The following is a 26,280-nucleotide window of genomic DNA, read 5'->3' on the forward strand; positions in this document are numbered from 1 at the left end:
CAGAGTCGAGATTTTGATTGATACTTTGACGTTCTTAAGGATAGTTTGCATACATTTAGATGGGCCGTAGAGTCATTTATAAAAACTCGTTTTGACGTTCGTGACACTTATTAATTTCTCTCTTGAACTTCTAAGAAAAAAGAAAATACTAGAACGAAGTAAACGTAATTACCTGTTTCTCAGCCTCTTAAATCGAATAATATTTTTTATCGATTTTATTAAATATATTTTAATAAATCTTGTTATCTTAGCTCCTACTGTGTTGTAGAATTAAAGATTTAACATGTATCCAAAATTCCGGCTTGTTTACATAAAATTTCGATTAAACAGTTCTGCCGGTTAATCGTCGATTACTTTAACCGGAATTTGATGAAAGCCACCAAACAGGCGAATTCTCTTTTTGAATATCGAAATCTCCGGTGATAAAAATTTGTTGTGTTTTTGCTCAATGGCTCTTCGTTTATTCGTCAACTGCTGCTTTGACGATTTACGTTGTACGGAAGTTTACGTTCCCGTAATGCCTCGCTGCACGATAAATTGGGCCAGTGCCATTTATCGTCCTACATTTGGCGATCGTAGCACGCCGGTCACCACCTTTCACCATCTATGCGATGCATTTAGAATCGAATTCCTCGGGCGCTCCTCTCGCATGTGTTTTTTCACCTTTTGTCTTCCGACCGGGCACCGGTTATCCCCCGGAGGAGAGTTATCCTCGCGCAGGATGTCGGACGAATTACACGCGGACGGACAACAAGTCACGAGAGAAAGAGATGTTTTTATTAATTCGCCAACGTTACATTCCGGATATTCCGTGTATTTTATAACGGTATTCGCGCGCGATATACTCCTTGTAGATTGAATACACGTGCGAGCGATCGCTATCGCGTTTCGCATTCACGGACCGATTATCCATCTCGATTTGAATTGCAGGGGGGAGGGGAGGACAAGGAGGTAACGAGAATCAGGGCTTTAAACTGCACGTTCCATTTTTGCGCACAGATCGTGTCTTATTTCCAACGGCTGACTGTCAGGAGTACGAAACATTTGATGAAAAGTCTCGTTTTTACCTGAAATGTACTTTCGCACACACACACACTCCTGTGAATTAATTCAAGAAGGGAAGTAAGGCGAAGGTTGGACGTACGGAGCGCTCGAGAGCAGCATCGAAGTAATTAAGAGTTCGCCTGAGATTTCCCCGAGAGTGTCTCTCGGAGAACCTCTAATGTCTCCTTCGCGAGACACTCTGTATATCGCAATAACGCCCCTGGCGTATCTAATGGGGACGCAGGTTCGGTTCGTGACCTGTGGTGTATGCGTGGGAGGGGGGAGCCGGTGCTGTAACTCGAAAGGTAATCATACACGGCGCACAGGTACCCCCCCAGACGCGGCTCCGATGGCTCCGTGAAATAGCACATTTTCTCTCTTTGTAGGCGAAACAGACTTTGCGTATCGATTAGCGCGATACTATTCCCGGGATGCACACGCTGGTGGCGGTAGCTCTTCTACTTCTTACTACCCTGGTCTTCGTCATCTCTCTCTCTCTCTCTTTCATTCTTTCTAACCATCTCCGCCTCTCTTTCTATCTATCTGCTGCGGAGTCTCCCTCGCACAGCTTATATATTTCATTTCACACTTGACGAGGAATTAAATAAAGGAATTCCTCGGCGCGTCAGTCAACCGCAAAGTGAAATATTAACGAAGGTGAATGGGAAAGGCAGGTGTGCAATCAGGATGATGGCGATTACACGCATAGTTTAACTCCTTCCGCTATACATGTCGACTATGGTATGCGGGGTATCTATCTATTAGGTCGGCGCAAGAGATTCATCGTAAAGGTGGTGCGGAGTAAAAAGACGAGAAAGATGAACGCAACGTCGAGATGGGCGAATCTTACGCGAAGTCTTCGGACACTTCTCTTTCCTCTCAGGAAGGAGTCGTTTAATTTCCTCGAAAAGAAAGTCAGACGGGTAACTTGATCCGATACTAAGCCCAAACGGAGATGAGAGCTGGACGATCAGTTTTTTGCGACCGACCTGACCGGTAACGCGGCAACGAGATTCGCCTGTGAATTTTTCCAGACGTATCTTGATTTCCGGTTTACTTTCCTCTCCGAGCGGCTTCAAAGCGAAAAGCGGCTTAGTGAATTCACACTCGCCCCGAGCGACGACCAACTAACGCATTACTTTGTCGATGTGCGACAGCATTCGGTGTTGGGACAAGGTTGGCGGATCTATATGGGGCAATGCGTGTCTCGTAAGGCGGGCGCCGTCGTCGCAGCATCCGGTCATCACAACTCGCCCTCGTACCGCATCATGGAGAAACACGCCCAAAAACAGGTGAGTCTTCTCTCTTTCTCCCCCTCCTCTCCCCCGTTCTTCAACGCTGAAAAAGAATACTTGTGACTATAATCGTACAAATGGAGAAATTATGGGAGAATCATTTTTCCAGTACACGGAATTAGTCTTAACTCGAGAACTATATTCTCATAAACGGGAATATTATCATCTTTTTACAAGATTTTCAGCTTCGAATTGTTCAATTAATACTAGCACGAATATAAATTCATCAAGTCAAAACTAAAAGTCCCCTGAGAAGATTATGTCTTGCTTATCCGAGGAAATCTTGATTTAAGATTCATCTTTTTTCCCGGAATTCTCACCGTTATTTTCTCCGTGTATCGATTGATAAGAGTAAATCGAGTCGAATGGCTACGATTTCGGCGAGACGAGCGGAGAAGGCCGCAGGCGCGTCGCGCGCGATCGATCGCTCGCGCCGCGTGAGAAAGCCCGCTCTTTCGCTACCATTGATCCCGTTGAGCTTCGTGGCGCGGCGGCTGTTTCACGGGTATCGGACGCTTTAACGTGGAGTCGCGCGTTCACTCAACTTTGTCCCTGACTGCGTCGTTATTGTATTTCACGCGATCCAGCCGGCGGGGATACCGCCGGGCTGCACGTACCGTGCCTACCGTGCGACATAAACGTGCGCGGGATCGCGAATAATGCACGTGTACGTAGCGGAAAATCCAGCTGATCGCGCGAGCGGTTAGCCGAAGGCCACGTTGAAGTTCAACGCCCTTCCTCGACGACGATTCGCTACCTTCATACCGGCTTCGATCGCGGATATATCACTTGGATCCGTCCACGGATCCGCACAATGTCCCGCTTCGTGCCCGTTTCGCGTGAGGACACGCGCGTGTCCGTGTGATTGCGTCGGATGTCGTTTACCTCGAACCGTATCTCGCTATCTTTTCGCGCGACACGTGTGTGAATGCGCGCGCGACGGCTCCTCTTTTCTCCTCCCATTTTTGTCGCGCTTTACTTTTATGACACCGTCGACGGCGAACGTCACGGTTGTTGTAGTGCGATCGGTATTATTATCAGTCCTTTCCTCGAACGGCGATTATGAGCGATCGGAATCCGCGCTCACCCGCGTGCAAAACCCACGGGAAAGCCGCGGAATCGCTCGCTCGCACGCTCCAACGCTTACGCTAATGCCCGGTGTAAGCTGAATTCGATTATCCATCGGATATCGCGTTGGACACATCGATCTCCACTTTCGCGGCACGCGTTAACTTTCTCATACACGAGTCGCGGCGTTAATTATCATCCCGCGAGTCGGCAGATGGTGCGGAATCCTCGCGGCGTTGGCGGTCGTCGCCGCAGCTGCTTCTCTCCGCGTGTCAACGCTCTGAAAACGCGAATCAGCCTAACGATTATAATTGAGAACTGGGAATAACAAACGATTCAAGCGGATAATATTGAAAGCTCCTGACGAAATTGGAAATATCGGGCCGAGGAGCTGGGAAAAAAATGTTCGGCTGAAATTATCCGACAAGGGGAACGAAATTTCTACTTTGCACGAACCGAATTTAATTCTTACAATCAGAAATGATGATATTTGCTTTCCTTTAACCGAAACGCGTGATTTGGTTGCCGATTGCCAGGTGGATCCATCCGAACTCATTTTGCAGTGCACGGATTTAATAGTACGATAAAGAAATTTCTTGGTGATTAATCAGTAAACTTTACAAGTTTCATTTGATATTCTAAACGAAATAGTAAATAGTCTTATATCCAAATCACTCCCTGAGTCGAAATTCTGGCCTTATGTTAAATCTTGAATTCTATAACATGTTAGAAGCTGGGAGATAGCAAGACAGGTTCAATTCTAACGATGTAATTTATTCCTACTTCGACCATGATGTCTTAAATATTCATTTTCGCTGATTTCAGCGTCAAAATAAGCTGTTTTCAACACTCTATGTGAATTTAATAATCTAAATATCGGGAGAGTTTATAGCTTCAAGGAAGCATTGAAATTGAGCCTGTTAAGATTCAGGAGAGAAGTTAACAGGTGTAGTACCGTCGAAGCAGGTTTTCTCTAATCTATAGGCCATCTAAATAGACGCAAACTACCCTTCGGTCTGTTCTTTTTAGCTGAACTGGCTATACCAGTTCAAGAAATTTATGACACACCGAAACGTGAGAATCTCGTAAGTACGCTTCGTACGCTTCAATGCGTATGTAAATTTCCCGAACTACCGCAGCCAATTCAGCAGCCAAAAGAAAAGAATCAGATCACGTAAAATCACATCAAGGCAGCATTAACATTTCGACTAGAGTCACTTCGAAGATAAGTAGTATCAACGCGATCAGTCGGGCGATCGCGTGTACGAAGAGATTCACCTGCTAGCTTTCTGTTTCCTGCCGGGGAGGAGAGGTTATTAATTATGCAGATTTTCCACAATACATTCGTCCCACGCTTTCGACGCGTGCGCTCTCTTACGATAAACATCGGCGTGTGCAAATAGCTCATTAACGTCTTCATTGATAAGACCTGTGCCTCATCCCTCCCCCCCCCCCCCCCCCCNTCATCCCTCCCCCCCCCCCTCTCTCTTTTTCCGAACGACGCAAGTAGCGCCGAACGTTGCCGTTAGTTTTTCACGGTGTAACGAGATCGTTGTCGTCGTGGTCGCGCTTATTTCCAGCGCGGAAGCGTCGCCACGTTCATGAGAGAGGTTCACCGATTCAGGAGCTGATCGTCGCTCTTGTTTCAGCCGGCGTGCTTTCCATTGTTCGTCGTCACGCGTGTCGGTTCCCCGCGGCGGCGGCCGGTCGGCACGCCGGAAACCGAAAGGCTCGAAAACACCCAAGCCATGGTTCAGGTGCGAAGAAGGAGAAATCTCGTCGGCGGAGAACGCTCTCGCGTGCGAGCGCGTCTCCCTGTTGTGTGCGCACGTGTGGGTGTCGTTTCTCCCCATTGTCTTCTCTCCTTTCTGCTCCGTGCCGATTCGCACGGCGAGATCGCGCGCTCGCTCCCGATCGGACGCCCCCCCCCTCCCCCCTTCCTCACTTCTCCTGCATTGTTCCCCTCGCGCGTCTTTTCCTCGCGAAATCGGCCGCCGACCGATGCGGTCTCTCCTCTTCCCCGTTGAGATGTGTGCCGAAAGAAGCGGAAGCCTGTTTTCGTACCCTCCTTTCTTTCGGATACGCATTGCCGAGTTGAAATTTGGATGCTACTTTGTAGCGCCGTGTCTATTTCGACTAGCCCGATACCCTTCCCGGTATTATCCGAGTATCACCTGGATATTTGGGTAGATGAGTGTAAAGTTAATTTCAGATTTTACAAGTTATTGATTGTTCTAATCTAACGGTAACAGGTAATAAAGGAATGTAATGTAAATTCGTAATTATTCACTCGTTACTAAAGTAATCCCGAGAGTTTACCCAAACCCACGGATATCACTCGGATATCGAAATATTCAAATTAATTACAGGGAAAAGATTGTTTTGGATCAAATAACAATTAACAATTTGAACCAAATAACAATTAACGATTCTTTAGTTGAAATGAATTTATTGTCTTTGCGAATGGATCGAACAAACGAATATTTGATTCGATAAACAGAATTATTTGGTTTCTCAAACAATCCTCAAGATGTCTCTTGAACCTTTAATTTTACAGATTTCGTCTTAATGCTACTGAAAGACAATTTACTTTGGCACATAATAGAAGAACAGAAATTGAAGATATTATCATGGTCTAGACAGGAGTGAATTATATAATTATAATTATAATATAAATTATATGATATAAATTCTTAACATGGGTTATAATTAAAATCGGACTTCTCTGCATATATTTTGCTATCTTAGTTCGCCTACTGTATTGTAAAATTAAAAATTTAAGATAGTGGCAAAATTTCGACTCGAATTGTTGCCCGAATATTTCCGGACATGTGAATGCACACGTTGAATCCGAGAGACGAGCGAATCCGAACGTCCGCGCGGATTTAAGTTGCTCACTTCGATTCACTGAATTTACATTCTGGTCACCAGAGAGATTGCTGCGTTCGCGAAATGCTCTTTGTCCCGACGTCGTCGTCGAAAAATGCGAGACGCAAAAACGTCTTTATTCTTATCAGCAAGGCCGATTAAGTGCCAAGTCGCACCGCGAGGGAAGAAAACGAAATCGAGAGCTCGCGCAGAATTCTTATCGATATCAGGAAATGCTGCTCTCTTATCGCACTGATTAATCGGCTGACTCGATCTCACTCCCCGTGTAATCTAATCAGTGATCGGCACCGGAGAGCACAGTTTCTAGGAATCTTACGTAATTAACATATCAGTGAGCCTTTAGATTGTTTTCTGTCAACATCGGTCGATGTCGCTGACTAACGGTAACCTGACGCGGCGTTTCCGCGATCCTCCTCTCGCACGGGCTCGAGTCGATATTTTGATGCCACTTTCACATTCTTAATCCTGGAATCGATCGCGCGCCTACACGGGGAAAAAAGTTTGCCGTTGTGGCGAAACCACCATCGTTGCTATTGCATATTCGTTGCAACAGCGAAATCAAATTTAATTGGCATAACCAAATTAGCGAATTATTCGTAATTAGAGAGCAGAAACAGTTTTGTTGTCAGGATGGAAAATATTCCGCTGAGTGAATTTGTCCTTAGGAGAAGTTAATTTGCCGTTAGGACTAAATAGTTTTCCTACGCTTACGCTAATTTGTTTTTACAGCAAAGTAATTATATTCTCAAATTGTCTTACTGTCTACAGACTCCATTTCAATGCTGTCTCAAAGCTGTAAACGCTCCTGATATTTCGATTATTAAATTTATATGAATATTTACAACGATCTATTTTGACGCTAAAATCAACGAAAGTGGAAATTTAAGGCTTCATGGTCAAAGTACAAGTAAATTATATCATTGGAATTGAATCTGTTTCGCCATTTTTTACCTCCCGTTGTGTTGTAGAATTAAAAAGTTAAGTATAGGGCAAAAATTTTGACTCGGCGAGCCGCTCGAGAGAAATCGCTCGTTTTAGGCCGGTATTTAGAGTCCGGCTTTATACTTAAGATCATCTTAAGATCATCTTCAAGTACTATTAGGTGCATCGACGTTTCCGACAACTCTTTGAGCGTCTGGCACGAATCTTCTTCCAGTAATACCTCCAATTCTCCATCTCCAAACTTTTTCGGCTGACCAGGGCGCTCTTTGTTATTCACGTCAAAATCGATGTCTTTGAATCAGCTAAACCAATCTCTGCAAGTTGTTTCAAATAGGGCATGCTCTCCATAAGCCTCCACTAGCAAACGATGACTTTCAGCAGCAGATTTCTTGAGATGAAAGCGGAAAAGTAATGCTTCCCGCAAATGCTCTTTTTTCGATACGAAACCCGATGTCTTCAATGTCTGAAAAAATTGTGTTCTTTTCACTACGATCTGATGTGGATCACTGATTATTAAAGCCTATTGACAGTACTTTCATATACATCAACAGTCACTTTCGGCTATGTTGAAATAGCACAACTACTGACCTCTATTAGTCAACAGCGAGAATTAATTCAAGCGCCTAAGATATGAATCGTTTCATTGATTACAATTCGTTGATGAAGATGAATTTAAGACGGTCTTAAATATAAGATCTTACTATAAATACCATTTTTTTTACTCTCACATAGTCACGCAGGAGCGCTCCTGCTGGTGCAATACTGCGTCGCCTCGCCGTAATGAGCTCGAGACGTGCACGAAGAGCGCCACGAAAGAAGGTAATCGGTAGTAGGGGTGTTTTTCCTCGCTCCACCTGAAATCGATTCCGTCTTCGGCTAAAGCCTGGATATAGAGGTCTCACTGTGCGGGCAGAGGGTTATTTCTAGAGCACGCTGGCTCTGAAAGACGCACGACTTCGAGTTCAACCTTCTTTTTTTTAGAAGATGAATTTTCTAACATCCATCCTACTTTTGTTACAAAAAACAAACTTATCCATCTAAGAACATTCCGTAATATTTATGAGGCATTGCGGTGTCCTGACAAACATATATCTATCCAGGCATCCTCGAGAATGTCGAGCAGTCAAGGTGAACTTGAATCGAATGTCTCGAATCGAAGTAAAAGGGCGCCTGTGTGCGAGACAATAGGTTTGTTCTTTTTAGCTGCATCAGTGCTGCAAGTACGTTCCTTTTCCCGATGAGTTTTTTCCGTAACGCGTATTGTATCCAACGGGAAAATCTATCTCTTGGGAATTACCGAGAAACAAATAATCCCGCGTAATGCGTTGCGAAACTCATCCGCAGAAAGTGTCGCGACTCTTATCCCCGGCTTCACCATCATGGTTTGAATCGACGATTGACTCGACGGAATTGACCAATCGCATTGGTCGATTCAGCTAACTGGCCGATTGGTCAGTTCCGTTGAGTACAAAATATAATCGTCGATTGCATGAAAATCTTTCGATTACACTGAAACCGTGACGGTGGAATCAGTCATTAATCCGCTGACTGTAGACTTGCTTCGGAGGCGGAAAGTTTACCCCAGCTCGGCTAAGAAAGGGGAGAGATCCGATAGAATCCGCGGAATCCGCGAGGCCTCCTCGCACACCCTGTATACCGGGGGGACGTATACCTGGGCGCGGGCGCATCCGCAAAATCAACCCCGCGACGCCGGCGCAGACGGCCGGATCGATGTCGCGTTCGCTTTCCTTCGCATCCCGCGAGCCCCGTTCGCAGGCCGAAGCCGAGGAGCGGAGGAGCGAGCGAGACGGAAGAGACATTCGCGAAGACGCGGGTGCGGGGGTGACGCGACGACGACTACGACCGACGCCGCTGCGCGTTCTTCTCCACGTCGCCGAAGCGTACGTCGTCCTTACGATGTGACGGGCCGCGAAGAGGTTGTTACCTGGCTCTCCCCCGCTCGCAAAACACTGCGTATTCGGGATATGACGGCGTGAACTGAGAGAGGGTGGCCGTTGCGTCGCAATCTCGGCGAGAAAGAGGGAAAGAGAGAGATCGATCGACGACCGGCTGTGTGACATTGGCCCGGAAGAACACCATGGAGTACCGGTACGGCAGCACGAGATGCGAGGACGACTCTTTGGAGAACGAGAAGGGCACCGGCGTTGCGGTAAGGGATGCGACCGAGCCGTCCTCCCTAAGCTTTCCCCGGGCATCCCCCGTCGCGGAAAACCGAGGATCCTCGTTCGAGCCGCTCTCTCTTTCTTTGTGTGTGCTTCTCTATACGCGTGCATGTGTGTGTGTGTGTGTATGACGATTCCGTGGAATCACCACACGTCGTATTATTAATATCGCTGAAATACCACGCTGCATCGTGCTGAAACTTGTCGTCGCTGAGATCGGTTTCCTCGAGCTTGCTAAGCCGGGTGTACACCGAACGAGCGAATGCAAACTCTCGTTGTTGCGATATGTGCGCGCCATCACCGAATCCGGTTTCGGGAGGTCGATTTGCTCGCAAGGTGATTCATCAAAGAGAGCTCGTTTAAACGCGAATATACGTATATTTACGTTACATATTCACCGTTCGTTCGCCCAGTGTACACCCATTGTTAGACATATTCCATGACTTATTCATGGCGACGAGACGACGCAAGACGCTGCTCCGCCGTGCTCGTGTCAAAAGTTGGCACAATAATCTCTCAAGTATCGCCGGATCATCCGTAATGACTCGGTAATCTCGGCTTCCTCGTCGCACTTGTATACTCGTGGCTCGACTTCGTTGCATCATAACGCGCAAGCCGCACGGTTAATCATTTCGTGGCCCACCGAAATTTTCTGTTACTTTAACACGGGGAATGTGAAAAGGTATACAAATATAATGTCTAATCGGCTTACGTTGGCAGAGCTGTTAATTCAACAGTACATTCGTATACTACTCCGGCGGAGCGTTTTCAACGCAAGAATATTTCCCGCACCGCGGGAAATCCATGTGTGTTGCTTTCACACACACGAACGTTCGGAAATGACCGAAGCTCTTTTTACACGTTTCTCGCCGTTTTAGGCTGCGTCATTTGAAACGTTTAATCGCGTTAATTCACGTGATTTAGAACGGCGAGAAGTGGGTAAGAAACGCTTTAGCTGAAATAACACGCTTCGATTTGCAGTACCGGTAGTTGCCGGTACTTCGACCAATCGAGCCGGTCGAGTCGACCGGCGACTTTCCGATTGATCGAGTGCGAGCCCCGTCGGTTTTCACGTGGCGGCTTCTTTCCTCTCCGCGCCTCGAGGCGCGCAATCCCAGATTTGTCGGATCGCAGCCGCGCTCTCGCCGGTTACTCTATTTCTGGAGTTCCAACGGGGTTGGCCGCGCGCGTCTCGGACGAGCGTACGCCGCGAACGACACGACGAGTACGTGTCCGCGGTCGTCGCATGTACGACGCGGCTCCGATCGAAGCTGTCGCACGTCAGTCCGGCGCGAACAATGCGGTGCTCCTCGTGTGCGTGTCGTCTCTCGGCCGGGAAGTTTCGCCCGCACCGCAGGGTGCACTATCGGCATCGCGCCGTAGTTTCCCCGCGGCCGTTATATAACCCCGTGTGCCTGTGTGGGAGTATCGATTGATACTGTTGCAAACTGGGAGAATCCCCTTTGGCAAGCTCTCGCCGCGGGCGGACGAACGAGCCCCCCCGAAACGCGCACCCCGCGCGAACGCGCGCGGTACGTATTCGCACTCTCTCTTTCTCTCTCTCTCTCTTTCTCTCTGAATTCGCTCTCGGAGTGAGAGAGATCTCAGTCGAGAAGCACACCGCCACCGGGTCACACTCGGATTCGAGTGGTTTCTCACTCGCTCGGCGTTACGTATATTGTATCATCTCCTACGCGAAGAGTCACGATCTTCAGCCTTATGCGTGATATGCAAGGCTGCAAATCGCAAAAATAACTCGAGTTGTAATGGTTTTTGTTGTAATAATAATGCCGATCTTATATGTACCTGTGGGAGGCTGAAAATCGTGTAATAGTAAACACAGTAAACAATTTTAACATAGGGAATGGTATGGTCAGGCACAAAAAGGTTGCAACACTTTTTCGGATAAATAAATAGAAATCAATTTCGAGATGCAACCCGTATCCCGTAATAAGAGAATTTGTTTTTAACGATTCCCAGGAGATACATTTACTGATTGGATGCGAGATGTGTTGCGAAACTTTGAAAAAAAAAAAGTATCGCTTTCACCTTTTTGTAACTGACTATATAGCATACGTAACGCCGATTGTACAGAGTGGATTCTTCGCTCTGAATGGTCGAATGAATTTTTTTCGTTCGAAACTGAAGTTTGAATCCCATGTGTTCCATCGTCATGGGAACGTATTCACTTCAATCGATTGAAACATTCGCTTGCATAGAATCAGAATCCACTGTATGTTTCAGTGAAACATTCATTTCTCGCAATTTCTAGTGGCAGTATTTTCATTATCGCTTCGAATGAAAATATCGTCACTGTTCATTTTTAAATAAGATTCCGCTTAAAGATATTTTGAAAATAAGATGTCTTAATTCATCTTCGGATACTGTACAAGTTGCTTTTCCATGCACGAGTAGCATCCGAAGATGAACTTTTTCTCCAACATCCCCACCTTCAATTTACATCTAAAGATGATAATATTGATTGCGGTGCTCGACGAGCGTGTTGTCCAGCGATCTATTTACAACTCTGATTCACCTACCTCTTCAGGAGTCAAAATGAGCTCAAAAGATAATCTTAAATATAAGATTCGATTATACACATGAATCATCATTCTTGAGCTCTCATATTCACGATCCTGGGGCCGATATTCGTAATCAGATCTCGTATTTAAAATCGTCTTAAGTTTATCCTGAGACGCTCCGTAGCCAGTCAAAATAGGCCGCACGGTATCTGAAGATAAACTTAAGACGAACTTAAACCGCTCTAGGACTCGGTTCGAATTTGTCAGCAGGATGTAACAGGTGCTAGAATTACTGACTAATTTTGTTATAATTTCTAATGACTTTTACGTCCTCGTAACAAGAACGGAATTCTAGAGGCGTCACAAGCGTAGCGCGATTCTAGGACTGCGCGCGCCTTTAGTCCGCGCCTTCGCGAAAAGACGGGAACAAAGGAAAGGGCATAAGTCGAAGGGCGTATGACGGTCGAACACGCCCTCGGATTCGCAGAATCGTACATCCTCGTGGCATTCTGCAGTCGAATGGGTGAAAAAGCTTTCAGCCGGCCGCTCGAGCGCATTTATACCGGAATATCGATCCCTCTTCCGCGGGGATATAATCGTCGCGAGCGATGCGTGACTGAAACTGCTACCTGCTGATAATCCCGCTTTGATACCGAGTGCTCTTTGTTCGCGACGATCGCAGAGAGACGATAGCGATCTGCCGCTTCTTCACCTCGATCGAAGACTCGCCGATAAAAAGAAACCTCTCGTATCGTTTCTCGCTCCCATCGATTGAGTATCGATCGAGTCCCGCGAGAACGCACTTCGACCGGCCGCACACTCGAATCTCGTCCTCCCTCCGACGAGGACGTCGCGACGGTCCGTTTTCTCTCTCCCTCCGGCAGGGAATTTACCGCCTCCCGAGTAAATGAGGGAATCGTTGCTCGTGTTTCAGGGCGATCATCGGGGCTCCTCGAGGCGCGGTACGTCTCACACGCGCGGCACCGCGATGTCCTTCGGGTTCCGGCGGAGGCCCGCCAGCGGGATCCCGATGCCGATCGCGGGCTACGCCGAGTCGAACCTGCTGCATCCGCGCTCGAAGTCGGCTGGCCCGGAGCAGGATCGCAGACGGGACGAGGACAACAACAGCACGGCGATCCACAACTCGTCGTCCGGCCGGTCGACGCCGCGACTAGCGCCGCCCAAGAAGGACTCGAGCGGCGTCGGCGTCAGGACTAATCGCTTCGGCTACCGGCAGCCGCCGAAATTCACGAACAAGGTCGGCGACATCTGCAACAGCCACAGCATCAGCCACTACAATCAGCAGGAGAAGCAGCAGTATCATCATCAGCAGCAGCAGCAGCAGTCGGAGAATTACTTCGCGAAGCAGCCGAACAGAGTCCTGCACGTGTACAACGCGACGCCGGCGGCGACGAAGACGGCTCCTCGCACGTCGCCGTCGAACAACGCGGCTTACCCGACCGGCAATTCAACGGACGCGAACAGGCGGACCTCGGGTATACCGGAGCCCATCAGCAGGTACACCTTGCACACCAGTCACCTGCCGTTGCCGCAGTACGCCGTGAGGGTGAGCGACTCGAATTCGAAGATCGCGAAAACAGCGGCGAATCAGAGCAGGAAAGTGTCGTCGACGTCGACGTACAAAGGCTCGGCCAGCTCGAAGGAGGGCTCGATGACCGAGGACTCGGGTGTCAGCAGCCAGGCGGCCTGTCCCGAGGACAACGAGCGGATCATCCGCTCGTTGGATTACGCCGCGGACGAGAACGGCTCGATGAGGAGGCGCGGCGGCGCCGGCAGGCCGAGAAACCTGCGGATGGTGGTGAGCGGCAAGAGCTTCGACGTGAGAGACGTCCGGGACGACGACAGCACGGTCACGGAGATCTCCGTGATCCCGCTGCCCAAGTCCTTCGGCAGCGCAAACCTGAACACCGGCTTCGTGCGCGAGCGGGCGACGCAGTACCAGCGGATCGTGAGCAAGGACAACAGGTACACCGAGTCGACCACGTCCATGTCGACCACGTCCTCGGAGGGTTACGACGAGGGCTGCCTCAGCGAGGAGAAGGTCTACAAGGACCGTTCGCACTCGGAGAAGATCCCCTCGATCAAGTCGGACTTCAGCCCGCCCAGCTCCGACGATCCCGAGTACGGCCACGGCGAGGCGATGGCGGACGAGTACTCGCTGAGCTCGAGCGACGACTGCCACCGTCCCGGCTCGATGCTGCAGCATCAGCAACACGCACAGGCGATCACGGCCGCGACCAGGAACGGCGCTACCTCGAAGAACGCGTTGCGCTCGGTGCTGCTCACCATCGAGGACCCGGCCTTCGCCGCCGCCGCAGCGACCACCACCACCCTGATAGACGACGAGACCTCCCCGGTCGACAGTCTGTTCGACAGCCCCACAGCCAGCATCACCCAGTCGGACGGGAAGGCCTCGAAGAAGGACGAGCACGTCCTGGAGCGGTCGGACAATACCCTGGAGGACGACAGTCCCGGCACTCCGACGAACGCTTCCAACTCGCTCAGCCTGTCGGAGGGTAGGGAGTTCTTTGACGATGAGATCGCGGATCAGCCCGGACTGATCTTCGACGACAACTCGAGGGCGAGAATCGAGCCGCAGTCCGCCATGGGGAGCCAAGTGATCACCGAGAATAGCCACACTCTGGTCGAGCCGAATTCTAAGACGAGTGAGTAAGGACCTCGCTGCTATTCTGGGAGTCGTCCTCCCGACGGAGGTGCACTCTCTCTCTCTCTCCGTCCGCTGTGGACGCTTCTCAGAGCGATGACACAGTCACTTCGGGAATTCCGTTCTCTTGCGTTAGATCGGGATTCGAACGATTGAAACACGCGTCCCGTCTGCTAATGAGCCGCGACTCTCGCATTTTACAGGTGGTGCCCACGTGAAAGGCGTCGCGAACAGTCCCCACCACGGGCGGATACATCGGGCCGGGAGCGTGGACACCTTATCTCCCTGCGAGTCTATCGCCTCGGATGACTTAATGCTGGATTACAGCGACACGAGTTCCTACGAGGAACAGCAGCGGTTAGTCATTCCTATTAATATATATATGTGTATCTGATCGGAGATCGAGAGACGCGCGCAGATAGGAATCGAAGTGGCGTATTGCTCGAAGGGAATTGCCACGCTGTCGCTGCCTTTCAGATTGAATTCGAATCCGGCGCTGCACGAGCTGGACGACGCCACTATAATATCGGAACTGGAGGCGCAGGGCGAGGAGATGGTGAGGCAGTGGAGCTCGCTGTTGAGCACGGCGCACATGCAGGAGCAGGCGAACTCCACCAATAACAACATCAACGGCGGGACCGGCAACAACAACAATCAGACCGCCGCCGAATCCGGGTGTGTACTCGCCTCTTTCTCGCTTACCCTCTTTTCATGCTTTCGCGTTGCTCGACGCGAAAACAGACTCGTGCTGCACGACGCTTCTCCAGTTAAGGCTGACGAAACGTGCGCGATTAGGGCTGCAATGCGTGACGTGGCGTCTGTAAATTATATGGAGATTACGGGAGAAGGCGTTCCTGCCCTTCCGAGCGGGGCGTAGGAATGTAAAGCACTTCCCGTCTGCGTTACATTGTTGTCCTGTACGGTCGGCGTCGTGTATGCGCGTCACCGCTCCCCGGGTCGAAAACGACACGATTTTTCACTTTACACATGCGGTCGAAATCGTGAACAATTACTCGAGTTCTTTGTTTATCGGTGAAAAACGTATCTTTTGATTTAAATTTCGTATTGTAATTTTGCACGATAAGATTGTATTTTTACAACGTGTTATTTGTGGGAAATAATTGAAAGTTTCCCGATAGAAGTAAAATAAATTCATATACAGATATTGAATCGTAATTTTTTTTCTTGGATTAGATAGGCCGACACATATATGTGTAATGTAGAAACACACAAACACATTTAGATAAGATTTTAGTCATTTGTATCAAGAGACACGATAAAAACAAAAGAAATAGATAACATTGTTATCTTGGCGGAAACGCGAGTTTCACTGAAACGATAGCTTACGATAAAACATTATAAAATTTTAATTTAATTTCTATCGCCTTCTATTGGCTTTTTAAAGCAGAAGTGACCGTTATAACCTTGTCGTTATAATTAGCGTTATTTGTGCAATTTTCAACTTTATAGGTTACGCTAAAATTGTGTAATTTTCCGTCCAGAGAATGGCACGACATACATGACGCCGACTGCACGCGCTCCTCTGTGTAAAATCTGTAATCTAGAATCATCCGAGAAATTTGCGCTGCGTAGCGCTGCTTCTTCGTCTTTCGCGCGTGGCTTTGACACCCTGATCGCAGCACCATCCTGTCTATTTGCGTTATATTTTGCGTTTGGAACGAATCTGTGTGTTTCACATCTCGACCGACACCTCGCTTTCATCGGTTGTCTTTTACGCTCTCCCGATTACGCAATGGCGATTGGTCACGTAATGCATCATTTCCGTTGATTTGGAAGCGTTTGTGGCATTAGTGTGCAAGGAATTTTCAAATAGAAAGCGTATTACCATAGCAGGCTTGAAGTAGAAGTAGAAAGCCGCGTAGGTGAATCAAAAGAGTACCTGATCGATGCTGTGATATAATTTGTTGATGACATGTGCATACGAAGGAAAGGAGACGAAGGATGTGTCATCCAACTATTGAATTAATGTTATCCACTGTGTGTGTGTATGCGTGTGTGTTTGTCTACTATTGTAACTATGAGCCGTAAACTCTCACATGGGTCTCGTTCGTCCCGATTCGGTTTTCCGTGATACCTTTCGAATTTTTTGCATATCACACTCCTCGTGTACAAAAAATTCCGCAAGGGTAGGCGGTAAACGTCGAAGTGTCACGTGCGGGACGATTATTACGAGAGATCGATAATGTGCAGAGAGGTGTAGAAACCACACATTTACATATATCTTAGAAATGTCGCTGACACGTGTCTTGTCCGAAGGGGATTCTCTGCATTTTTCGAACGTGCGATAATGAAAAGAGTCTATCTTTTATGACACTGTCTTTCGCAATCTTATACATCGACATTGATTACCTCGTGCGTGTGATATAGTTCCGGACATTTCTTCACGAGGTAATTATCTTCCCGAATCGTACAACAATTGAGCGCAAGTCCTTAGAGAGAGGAAGAGTGTCACATATAATGCTCTACGAAGAGATTCTTTTTATATCCCGCACTACATACCATGTATTAATAGACCCGATAATGTAATTTTGCAACGAAGGATCGGAAAAGTCGGTCACTGCACTCCACATATTCGCTCCGAAAAAATTGCGCACGCGCGTATTCCGAGTTTTATACGTTGGGTTGCTTGATGAGCTTGTGCGCATTTTTGTGAAGGGTGGTTCAAACCAATAGTTTTATAGTTGGACATAACTTTATCCCAATAATGTATTGACCGTTTTTTCGATGGCAGGTCATCGAAAAAGAAGAAAATATCAAACCTGTACCTGACTAACGGTTTTGAGTTTTTCATAAAAATCTGCACGAACTTATGAGACAACCCTATATATATACTAAGAACGAAAGTATCTAAGAAATAAAAAAAAATATTAATTCAGTGGATACTTATAATATATTTACTTACACTAAGATACATATTTTTATACGTAGGGAAAAAATTTGTCCAACCGAAAAAATATATATTTTCTTAAATCTGTAGCTTTTCATGAAAGCAATTATTTATTCTATTCTATTCTATTTAGATAAAATAATTTGGATTTAAATAAATATGTTATTAGTCACCGAATAAATATATTTTTTATTTTTCAATATTTTTTCTCTCAGTATATGTATAGGGTTGTTCGATAAATATATATACACGTACATACATATATACATACCTAAAAGAGAGTTCTACATATATGTTGGGTGTTTTCTCTCTCTTTCTCTCTCTCTCTCTTTCTCTCTCTCTCTCTCTCTCTCTCTCTCTGACAACTCTTCCCCGTATCGGGAGCATGACGTACTTAGCGGCAGCATTTCGGAACGCGTTATCATTCGCGAAGAACGATTTCGCGCTACCGAGTTGGTTAAATTTCGAGCACGTCATGGCCACACGCGCATAACAGCCTACTCTCTTTCGCGTTGGTAGCTCTTTTTTGCGTCGGTGGTTTTCTCGACGAACGTGAGAAAAAAAAGAGTGCACGTCTTGAAATTCGCATTAGATTTGTCCACCCTCGTATTTACGCTGCTATCTACCCTTTCTTTCTCTCTCTCTCTCTCTCTCTCTTTCTCTCTCCCCCTCCCTCCCAGTAGTGGTCCTCGATATCTCGCCCGAGACTCGAGTCGATATCTTTGAAGCTTTCATCGAGATGCGACGTTTCGTACTTGTCTGTTTTGTCGGTCCATTTTCGTTCGGTGTTAAAGGTGACAGCGATTGAGCGGGTCTGAATGTGTGCGATCAAACAAACGACAAACAGACCGGAGACGCTGGACGTCCCCTCCCGCAAACTGTCCTTCGAACGACTTCCGCCGATACACGGTCGGTAGATTAAAAGTTACGACACTTCTTTTTTCGATGACTTTCGTAACGCATCTCATATCCGAAAGAAAGATGTGTCTTCTGAGAATTATAAAAAAAAAAAAAGAAATTCTCCCATTGGATAGGGGACGTGTTGCGACATTCGTCGAAAAAAAAATATGTTGCAACCTTTAATCTGCCAACCGTGTATGTGTGTGTGTGTGTGTGTGTGTGTGTGTGTGTGTGTGTGTGTNACGGTCAGCGGATTAAAAGTGACAACATTTCTTTTGAATGAGTTTCGCAACGCGTCTCGTATCCGGTAGAAAACTGTAGCTCGTGAGAATTACTAGGGAACAAACTCTTCTATTGGACGGGAGATACCTTGTGAAATTCGTCGAAAACAAAAATGTTACAACCTTTAATCTGCCAACTGTATGTGTGTATGTGTGTAGGTCTGCCCGGGAAGACCGCGTTCAGTCGATTGCGCACTGGGTTTCAAAACTGCTCGAGCACCTTTTTGCTCCGATGCAGTTCGGAATCCGGAAGTCGACGGTCCAATAGAAGAACTTGACTTCGATTAATCCACAGAAGTTGAGTCTTCCCAGTGGGCCATCGGCTGTGGATCCTGAACCGTATCGAAAACAGAAATATTCCAACTATTTTGAAGCCCGGTGTACGAACGAATAGAGTCTCCACTTTATTATTCTATGACATTTCCGTGAGAGGTTCTTCGTCGGTCGTCACTCGACCGGATTGGAGTTTTCCTCCTTACGGAATCATCTCGAATTCTTCAGCGATACGCTGATGAGAAGAAGAGTTCTCGACGAACCGTCTTGGTTCTTCCCGATCAGACTTCACGTCACCAGACGATGCGGCGCAGCCTTTCCCCTGTCCCCTTTGCTTACACGAGAAAGAAACAAAAAACCAAAAAAAAAAACACACACACACACACGAAAATAACACGACCGTATCCGCATCACAGGAGACGCCACAATTCAGCGAGAGTATTCTGTGTTCTAGCGCGCTAGTAAAACGGGTGAAGCAATTGCAAATCCCCGATGAGGACTCCGCGGGTGGAGACTACTACCAGCTGACATACCCTAACTAGCGAGCAGAGCCCGCCGGTCCTCCCTTGAATGTCGACTAGCAAAACCGATAACCGCACGCAGCTGATTATCGACACAGATAATACACACGGACGCGCAAGCTTGATCCGTAAGTGGTCGCGTTGAGCTCGCGACTCGAACGAGTCGCCCCAAAATCGAGCGGAGCGTCGAGAGCGAAGAGCGTCGGGGAGGGTGTGCGAATATCGGGGCGCGACCACCCGCCTCGTGCAAAGACGGGAAAACATGCTTCTCACGACGCGACCACTTGCGAATCGAACATGACGGACATTGGCGAGAGTGAGAGCGAGCGAGCGAGTGAGTGAGCGAGTGAGTGAGTGATTGAGAGAAAGAGAAAGAGAGAGAGAGGGCGGGTGATGATGATAACGATGATACGCATTCACGATATCGTGTTGCAACTGGCAAATTTAACGGCTGACCATGGCTAGAGATAGGATATACGGTAAAACGAGCAGGTTTCACAGATTCACTGAGGAGAAAAAAGAGCGTTCTCTCGAGCAGGGAGCGTGACTTGTTAAGAGGTATCATTTCCAGTATGCGGTGTTTCTTTTCGAAGGTTCGGTTAGAGTGGTAGATTAATGAATTGGAGTACCTCTTGAATTCTCGCGAAGCGAGCATGATTATAATTTATCCGCGGGACTTCCTTGAACGCAGAATACTAGTCTAATAATTTTATACGTTAAGAAGTAAATGTGCGTATATAGATAAATATATATATATATATATTTTTTTTTTCCTTTTATTTTTCTCACAGACTTTGTATAGTCGCTATTCGTTCTGGAAAATTGTGCTACGTCAGTTGTTCGTCTCTCTCTTATTTTCTAAGTATCGATTAGGTCGAAAGGTGTTATTACTGGTAGAATCCGGTGATAACCCGGATCATGTCCCACGAGAATTTCTCGAACCCGACACATTCGCGGATGGGAAAGGTGCTACCTCAAAGGTACTAGTCCTACAACTCCCTCCTCCACCCCCCCCCCTCCCCACTTCTGAGAATTCCCCGTAAAATTGATTGTCTCGTCGATTCGTTCCTCCTTCTTCGACCCAGAATATGGCTTAAACGTGATCTCTCACGGCACACAAAATGCAATTTCCTGGCAATCTTTTTCGTGAGATCATACACGTACAATGCGTCCTTTGAATTATAGCGACGAGAAAAATTATTAACTCTCAAGTATAGTCGAAGCGTAGTCGATGCGTAGTATCGAATAAGGAGCAATCCACCGAAACAGGCCGAACTGTAAACCGTTCACCGTTTGCAGTCGACTCGCCACGTCAGCTGGTCACTACGAGGATGCGCACAAGGCGATTCCGATCCTTCGTTTATGCAATTGTACCTTCTGCCTCGCCCTCGGCGGCAGTATCGCGTATCCTTTGATCAGCGGTGTGGCAGCGCGGTGCGGGAACGGTGGTGAGAGTACGTAGTAGCGAGGATATGATAGAGATTATTTTTCCAATTTCATACGATGGTCCGTCGAGTCCTTCCAAAATTGTCGTCCTCTCGTATAATTCAACCTAAAAGAAAAAAAAAAAAAATAAGAAAAAGAAGAAGCAAACTGGTCCAAACTGGTTTCGATCGCAATCCTTAGTAGCAGTCTAGTCCTCCTAGTCGTCCTAGTCGTCCTTAACGGCCGTCACTTAACGATAATCTTTGGTACTATTTAACACGTAGACACGTAGTTGACGGGTACCAGCACGTCGGTGCCGGTGGATTTCCGATGTTACCGAGTATTAATCGAACGTATACTTGTGGCATTATAGAGAGCTGCTATTTAGGTGTAGACGCGTAGAACTTCGTAGAAGACACGAGTGCGGTCTCGTGTGCGCGTGAACTGGGTAGACTCGATGATCGATTCAGTATCGATCGTTTTTCTGGCGTCGTTGCATGGAAGATAAGAACGTGGCTGAAGGCTCGTCGATACAAGTTTTACGATGCACTCGACGATAATAAAGTCGCATTTTCCCGGGGCACTCTTCTCCCCGTGCTCTCCTTCTTCTCTAATCTTCGTCGTAACTCTGATCTTAAAAAACGGTTTCTCTACCCTTCGATTACGACAGTGCGTCTTCCCTGCACAGAAGACAAATCTCAATTTCTGCTCCTGAACAGATGGAAACTCGGTGAAAACGACAAATATTTCCGTTACCATGAGAATAGTTGTCTAGACGTTTTCCCAGCTAAATTTTCAGCTAAGTATTCAAACTCGGTTGAGAGCAATTGACTGAGCTGGAAATCTGCGGAAATCTTTCCGCTCCTATGATCGAGTTTGCACATGACCGGCAACGAGGAATTCAGTTACACCGACGGAATAGTTCTTTTTCCGTGTGTACGCGCGAAAAACCGAAAATTGCGCGTCCTCTCCGCGTCCTCTCCGCGTCTTTCTAGCCTCGTGCTTATCCTTCTTCACTACGACTGCATCCACATGATATATTCCTCCGCGTTATCGTTTGTTATCCGCCACGGTGCTCTTCGCGAGGGACGTCGGTGTTGCCTCACCTTCGATTCGCAGCGTGAGCTAGCACGTCCCTCGCGTATCATAGGCGTACTTCGAACCCCCATTTACGTTTTAGCGGATAGCTCATTTCCAGAAGCGAGGAGACGGCGACAACGCGCTCCTCTAGGAAACACGCCTCCCCGAACGCGGGTGCTTCACCTTTGAGTTCCACGCTGGACTGCGGGACTGAAATAGTATAGATATATATTTTTCATTTTTCGACCGCGAGGTAGCTGACAGTTTAGGGAGTAATTAAGAAGCAGTGTAGCTGGCGAGCAATAGAGCACTCTCTGAATTTCTTGTAGTGAAATCTCACTCGAGAAATAGTGGCTCACCGTAGAGTGAATTCTCTCGACTCTGAGCTCGGTGTTTGACAGGTGTTACTTGAAACTTGCCTCAGGTGAAATACCAAGGTTTGAACGTAAAGTGAGATGTGAGTTTTCCAACTGAATCGCGATTACACGTGTAATGACGCATATATATTATACGATTCTCGAAATAAAACGCTCAAATCTAACTCTAAATTCAGGCCTGAGTATCTTACGTGGAACAAGTTTCAAGTAACGATTAATACGGGCCTCAGTCGTCGAGTGAATATTTTTATTCGCAGTTGTAGAGTGAATCGTGACGTGTTCCACCGTCACAAGTACATACTCACTCCAATCGACTGGAACATTCGCTCGTGTGGAGTCAGAATCCACTCTGAGCTCGAGCGGAACGTTCACTCTTGCGACTTCGAGTGGCGATATTTTCACTGTCACTTCCAGCGAAAATACCGCCACTTTCCACTTGTTCGGAGTGAGATTCTGCTGTGATTAATGCCGAGGGTAGAATTAGTTGGGTTTGTCACGCATCCTTGGTCCCCGATACACCACATCCGGAGAATCGTGATTATATCGATACGCGCAATAACGACATCGTACACACACACATATATATATATATATATGTATATATATATATATATATATATATATATATATATATATTATAACAACATATATATTGATTCTAGTATATGTAGTACCTACGAGAAGTATTATCGCCGCTGTCCCGGATTCCGAGCGACGATGGCTCTGTAGTTTCGAGTTTCATCCTCCTCATCCCGCTTCTTCTTCGCAAGGAGGTTGCTCCTCCTCCACTTTTGCTTTCCTTGCCTCGTTTGCTCTTCTTCCATAGTCCTTTCGCGACTCTCCCCCTGCACTTCCGACTCTCGCTCGAAGGTGGTTCAATACGATCTAACGAGCACGCGTCACGCCGGACAATCCGGTATATGCGTGTGTGTATGTGTATATATATATATATATAGATATACACATCTCGTGAACATCCTTATATGGATTATCCTCCTGTGAATAGTCGTTCATGTGTCGATTCGTTAAAATTCATTTTAGCGGTATTAGCAGTCGTCGTATCGTTTTCACGGCACTCGCACACGTATTTGTATTTACACGTATGTACTCTCGTTGTGTCTCCGTAAATGTAAACCAACGACATATAAAGGAGAGAGAATGAAAAAGGAAGATAGAGAGAGAGAGAGAGAGAGAAAAGGAGAAAGGAGCGTAGTGCCGACTAGATCTTAGATCGCGAAACGTACGACGTATTTAACGCGCAGTGATTGATTGTATGTCTAATATTTTTGTCTTCCCCTGGTGCGTACTATTATTATTATTATTGTAAGCATACGACCCTCCATTGCATTATTAAAACACTCTTCCTCTCGTAAGCGCTTGTACTTTATTTCACGAATCCGCATCAACGCAGCGAACCGTCTCGCGGACGGTCGATGCGATTTTCGCTGCGGAGCTCGGCAAATGTGATGGCGCGTGCAGGTGTCAACCTGCCGCGAAATCGGTCGGCGCTGTCCCGAGGAATATTGGGATTTGGGTCAGGGAGGGTTAACGTTGTGGGGAACCGACGGATCGAGAGACGGTCGTGTGCTTTACGACGGCGGGGTATCCTCGGCCGTTGCGCGTTAAAAAGCCGCGGTTTGAGCAGCTCGACCACACAAACCGGTTTCACCGGGTCTCGTGTGACGGAACGAGCCATCTCGTGACGTAATGATATATCCGCCGCCGCGAACATGACCGGAATCGATGTTCGCGCGGGGTGGAAAAATGCGAACGGGACGTGTTGTTGCGCGAAGTTCGTTCGCGAAGCAAAGTTCCGAAGTTACGGCGCGTTCTCTCGTCTCTGTATTTTCACCTCCTCTCCGTTCTTCATCTTTTCTTCTTAGTAATCTTCCATTATCGCGTAGCACGGGGGGCCGCCGAAATGTCGAGCGGAAACCGATGCATCTGGTGACGCGGAGACGCGGTTTTCTTCGGCCGAACGGCGCCGATTTCGTCGTTAATCAGAGCGTTACTAGTTGGCCGTGTCGGTATTTTTCTGCTCTCCCTTCGTTCGCGCTCGTTCAGGTCTTCTTCCGTACTTCGTGCGTGGAATTTCAGAATTCCGCAGCGGCATCGATCGCGCCCGCTCCCCCGCCGAGAGGAAACCGACGGACATACGTATTGATCGATCCTCCTCGCGGCGTTTACTCGCTTCGCGATGGAACTTCGCGATCGAGAGCAGACCTGAATATGCATCGCTCGGAAATAGAAACAGAGGTGAGAACTGACATGAAAAAGGCGTGGAATTTTTATTTCGAGCTTCTCTCTCTTTCACTCGAGCCGCGCTTGACGTTTCCTCGGCTCTCGTCGTTCCTCGCATTTCACCGCGGCGGCTCGCGTCTGTTTTCCGACTCGGAATGTCGTTCCTACGGTGAACCTTTGATTCTACACGCAGGAAAATGTACGCCGCATTCGAGTAAATATTATTTGTTTCAATTACTTCATAAGTTTATATCTTCGCAAGTACATCATTAGTTTATCACGAGCGTTAAACTCATTCAAACTATATTCTGAATTTTAGCAAGTGTAATACTTCAATCAATGATATTAAATTAAAACAAACTTCAGTTTGCTTTATTCAAATTAACCGAATTTAAGTTTTCTTCTCTCGATGAAGTTTATAGTATTCTTGAAAAGAGATGAAATTCTTACTTTGTGCATACGCATACATGATAACGAGTTTTTCTAAACTTTGTAGATAGTATATTCGAACACTATCATCGAGAAAAATTTTTTTTTTTTGAAGATAACCATTACTTAAAAGAAGGAAAGTAAACTGAGTAATCGCTTTTTTTAACAGTAGATTGATATTTTTCTCTGTGTGCGATACAGAATGAGCTAAGATGTAGCAAAATAGGTTCAGTTTCAATTCTGACAGTATAATTTATTCTTTCTTTCTATCCTGACGATGTCTTAAATTTCCGTTTCGCTGTTTTAGCGTCATAATAAGTTGTTCAAGATAGCATAAAAATGAAACCCGTAGAGCGAAAGATTCGGGAGAGAAATTGATATATGTCAGTATCGTCAAAGTAGGTTTCATTAGTATACACTATAGAAAACAATAATCTGAAAAATAAAAATTTATTCGGTGAATGACAAATGTACTTAAATCTAAATTCCTTCACTTAAATATAAAATAAACAGTTGCTTTTAAGAAAAACTACAGATTTAAGAATATGCGTATAATTTTTTTCTCATTTGTGAAAAACATTTCTTTCTCCGTGTAGAAATATGTTGGTCCGTGTAAATATGTTATTAGCTCACCGAGAATAAATATTTTTTATCTTTTCGATATTTCTTCTCTCATTGTAAGCCGTCTAAACAGGCACAAACTAGCCTTAAGAGCGTCGGAGTAGCATGAGAATTTCGACCCGGGTTAACGGGGAAGCGGCCAGTAAAAATACCGATACATCCGTCTTTAACGGGGGGGGGGGGGAAGAAGGAAGCGGGGGGGGGCGGAATGCAATTTTCATTTTCAAAGGNCGCTCCCGCGGATAAGTCGCGGCCGTCGTAGCGGAAACGGCTCGCCGCGCGATGCAACTACGGGCCTTCCTCGCGCGGTTTACCGTGTAACGGTGAACTCTTTCGGTCTATTTACTAAACTTCTCTTAACGATAACTAGCTCGCGGTCGGGCGGTAGAAAACACACTGTGCCGCCTACGACGGCCGCAGGAAACTCGTTTTTGCATCTCGCTTTTTTTTTCCTCTCGCGAAACCTCCCAGGAAGATGAGGAACTTGCGAACGCAAGGGTCGCTGTGTCGAGACCGGTGGCCGTCTCGTCACCGTGCGCTTCTAACGACCTAAGTCTCAAATTAACGCTAGTTGAGAGAAACAAAGAAAGTCGGG

The 26,280-nt window shown here is 47.0% G+C and overlaps 1 protein-coding gene and 1 long non-coding RNA gene across 10 annotated transcripts in view; one reads left to right on the forward strand and one right to left on the reverse strand.

Annotated features, from left to right (window-relative positions):
• LOC106744215 overlaps positions 1 to 26,280 on the forward strand; it is a 43,139-nt gene that overhangs the window by 2,792 nt on the left and 14,067 nt on the right. For 7 of the 8 annotated variants that reach the window (XM_014618779.1, XM_014618781.1, XM_014618780.1 and 4 more), the window contains 4 exons: positions 2,202 to 2,336; positions 12,878 to 14,630; positions 14,833 to 14,986; positions 15,107 to 15,304. In XM_014618779.1, coding sequence (XP_014474265.1) covers positions 2,235 to 2,336; positions 12,878 to 14,630; positions 14,833 to 14,986; positions 15,107 to 15,304 — 2,207 coding nt within the window. In that variant the 5' untranslated portion in view covers positions 2,202 to 2,234. Of the gene's footprint in view, positions 1 to 2,201; positions 2,337 to 8,925; positions 9,409 to 12,877; positions 14,631 to 14,832; positions 14,987 to 15,106; positions 15,305 to 26,280 lie in introns of those variants that run through there. The other variant, XM_014618782.1, reaches the window with a different exon arrangement.
• On the reverse strand, positions 20,275 to 24,893 carry LOC106744218. Of its 2 annotated transcripts, none has more exons than XR_001374429.1 (2): positions 23,073 to 24,893; positions 20,275 to 22,227 (listed from the first exon to the last, which is right to left on the reverse strand). It is a non-coding gene; the product is annotated as an uncharacterized LOC106744218 (long non-coding RNA). The 2 variants fall into 2 exon arrangements; XR_001374430.1 differs by having other exon boundaries at positions 23,069 to 24,893.

Source organism: Dinoponera quadriceps, unplaced genomic scaffold, assembly GCF_001313825.1.
Source record: "Dinoponera quadriceps isolate SergipeBrazil2010 unplaced genomic scaffold, ASM131382v1 scaffold707, whole genome shotgun sequence".
NCBI lineage: Eukaryota > Metazoa > Arthropoda > Insecta > Hymenoptera > Formicidae > Dinoponera > Dinoponera quadriceps.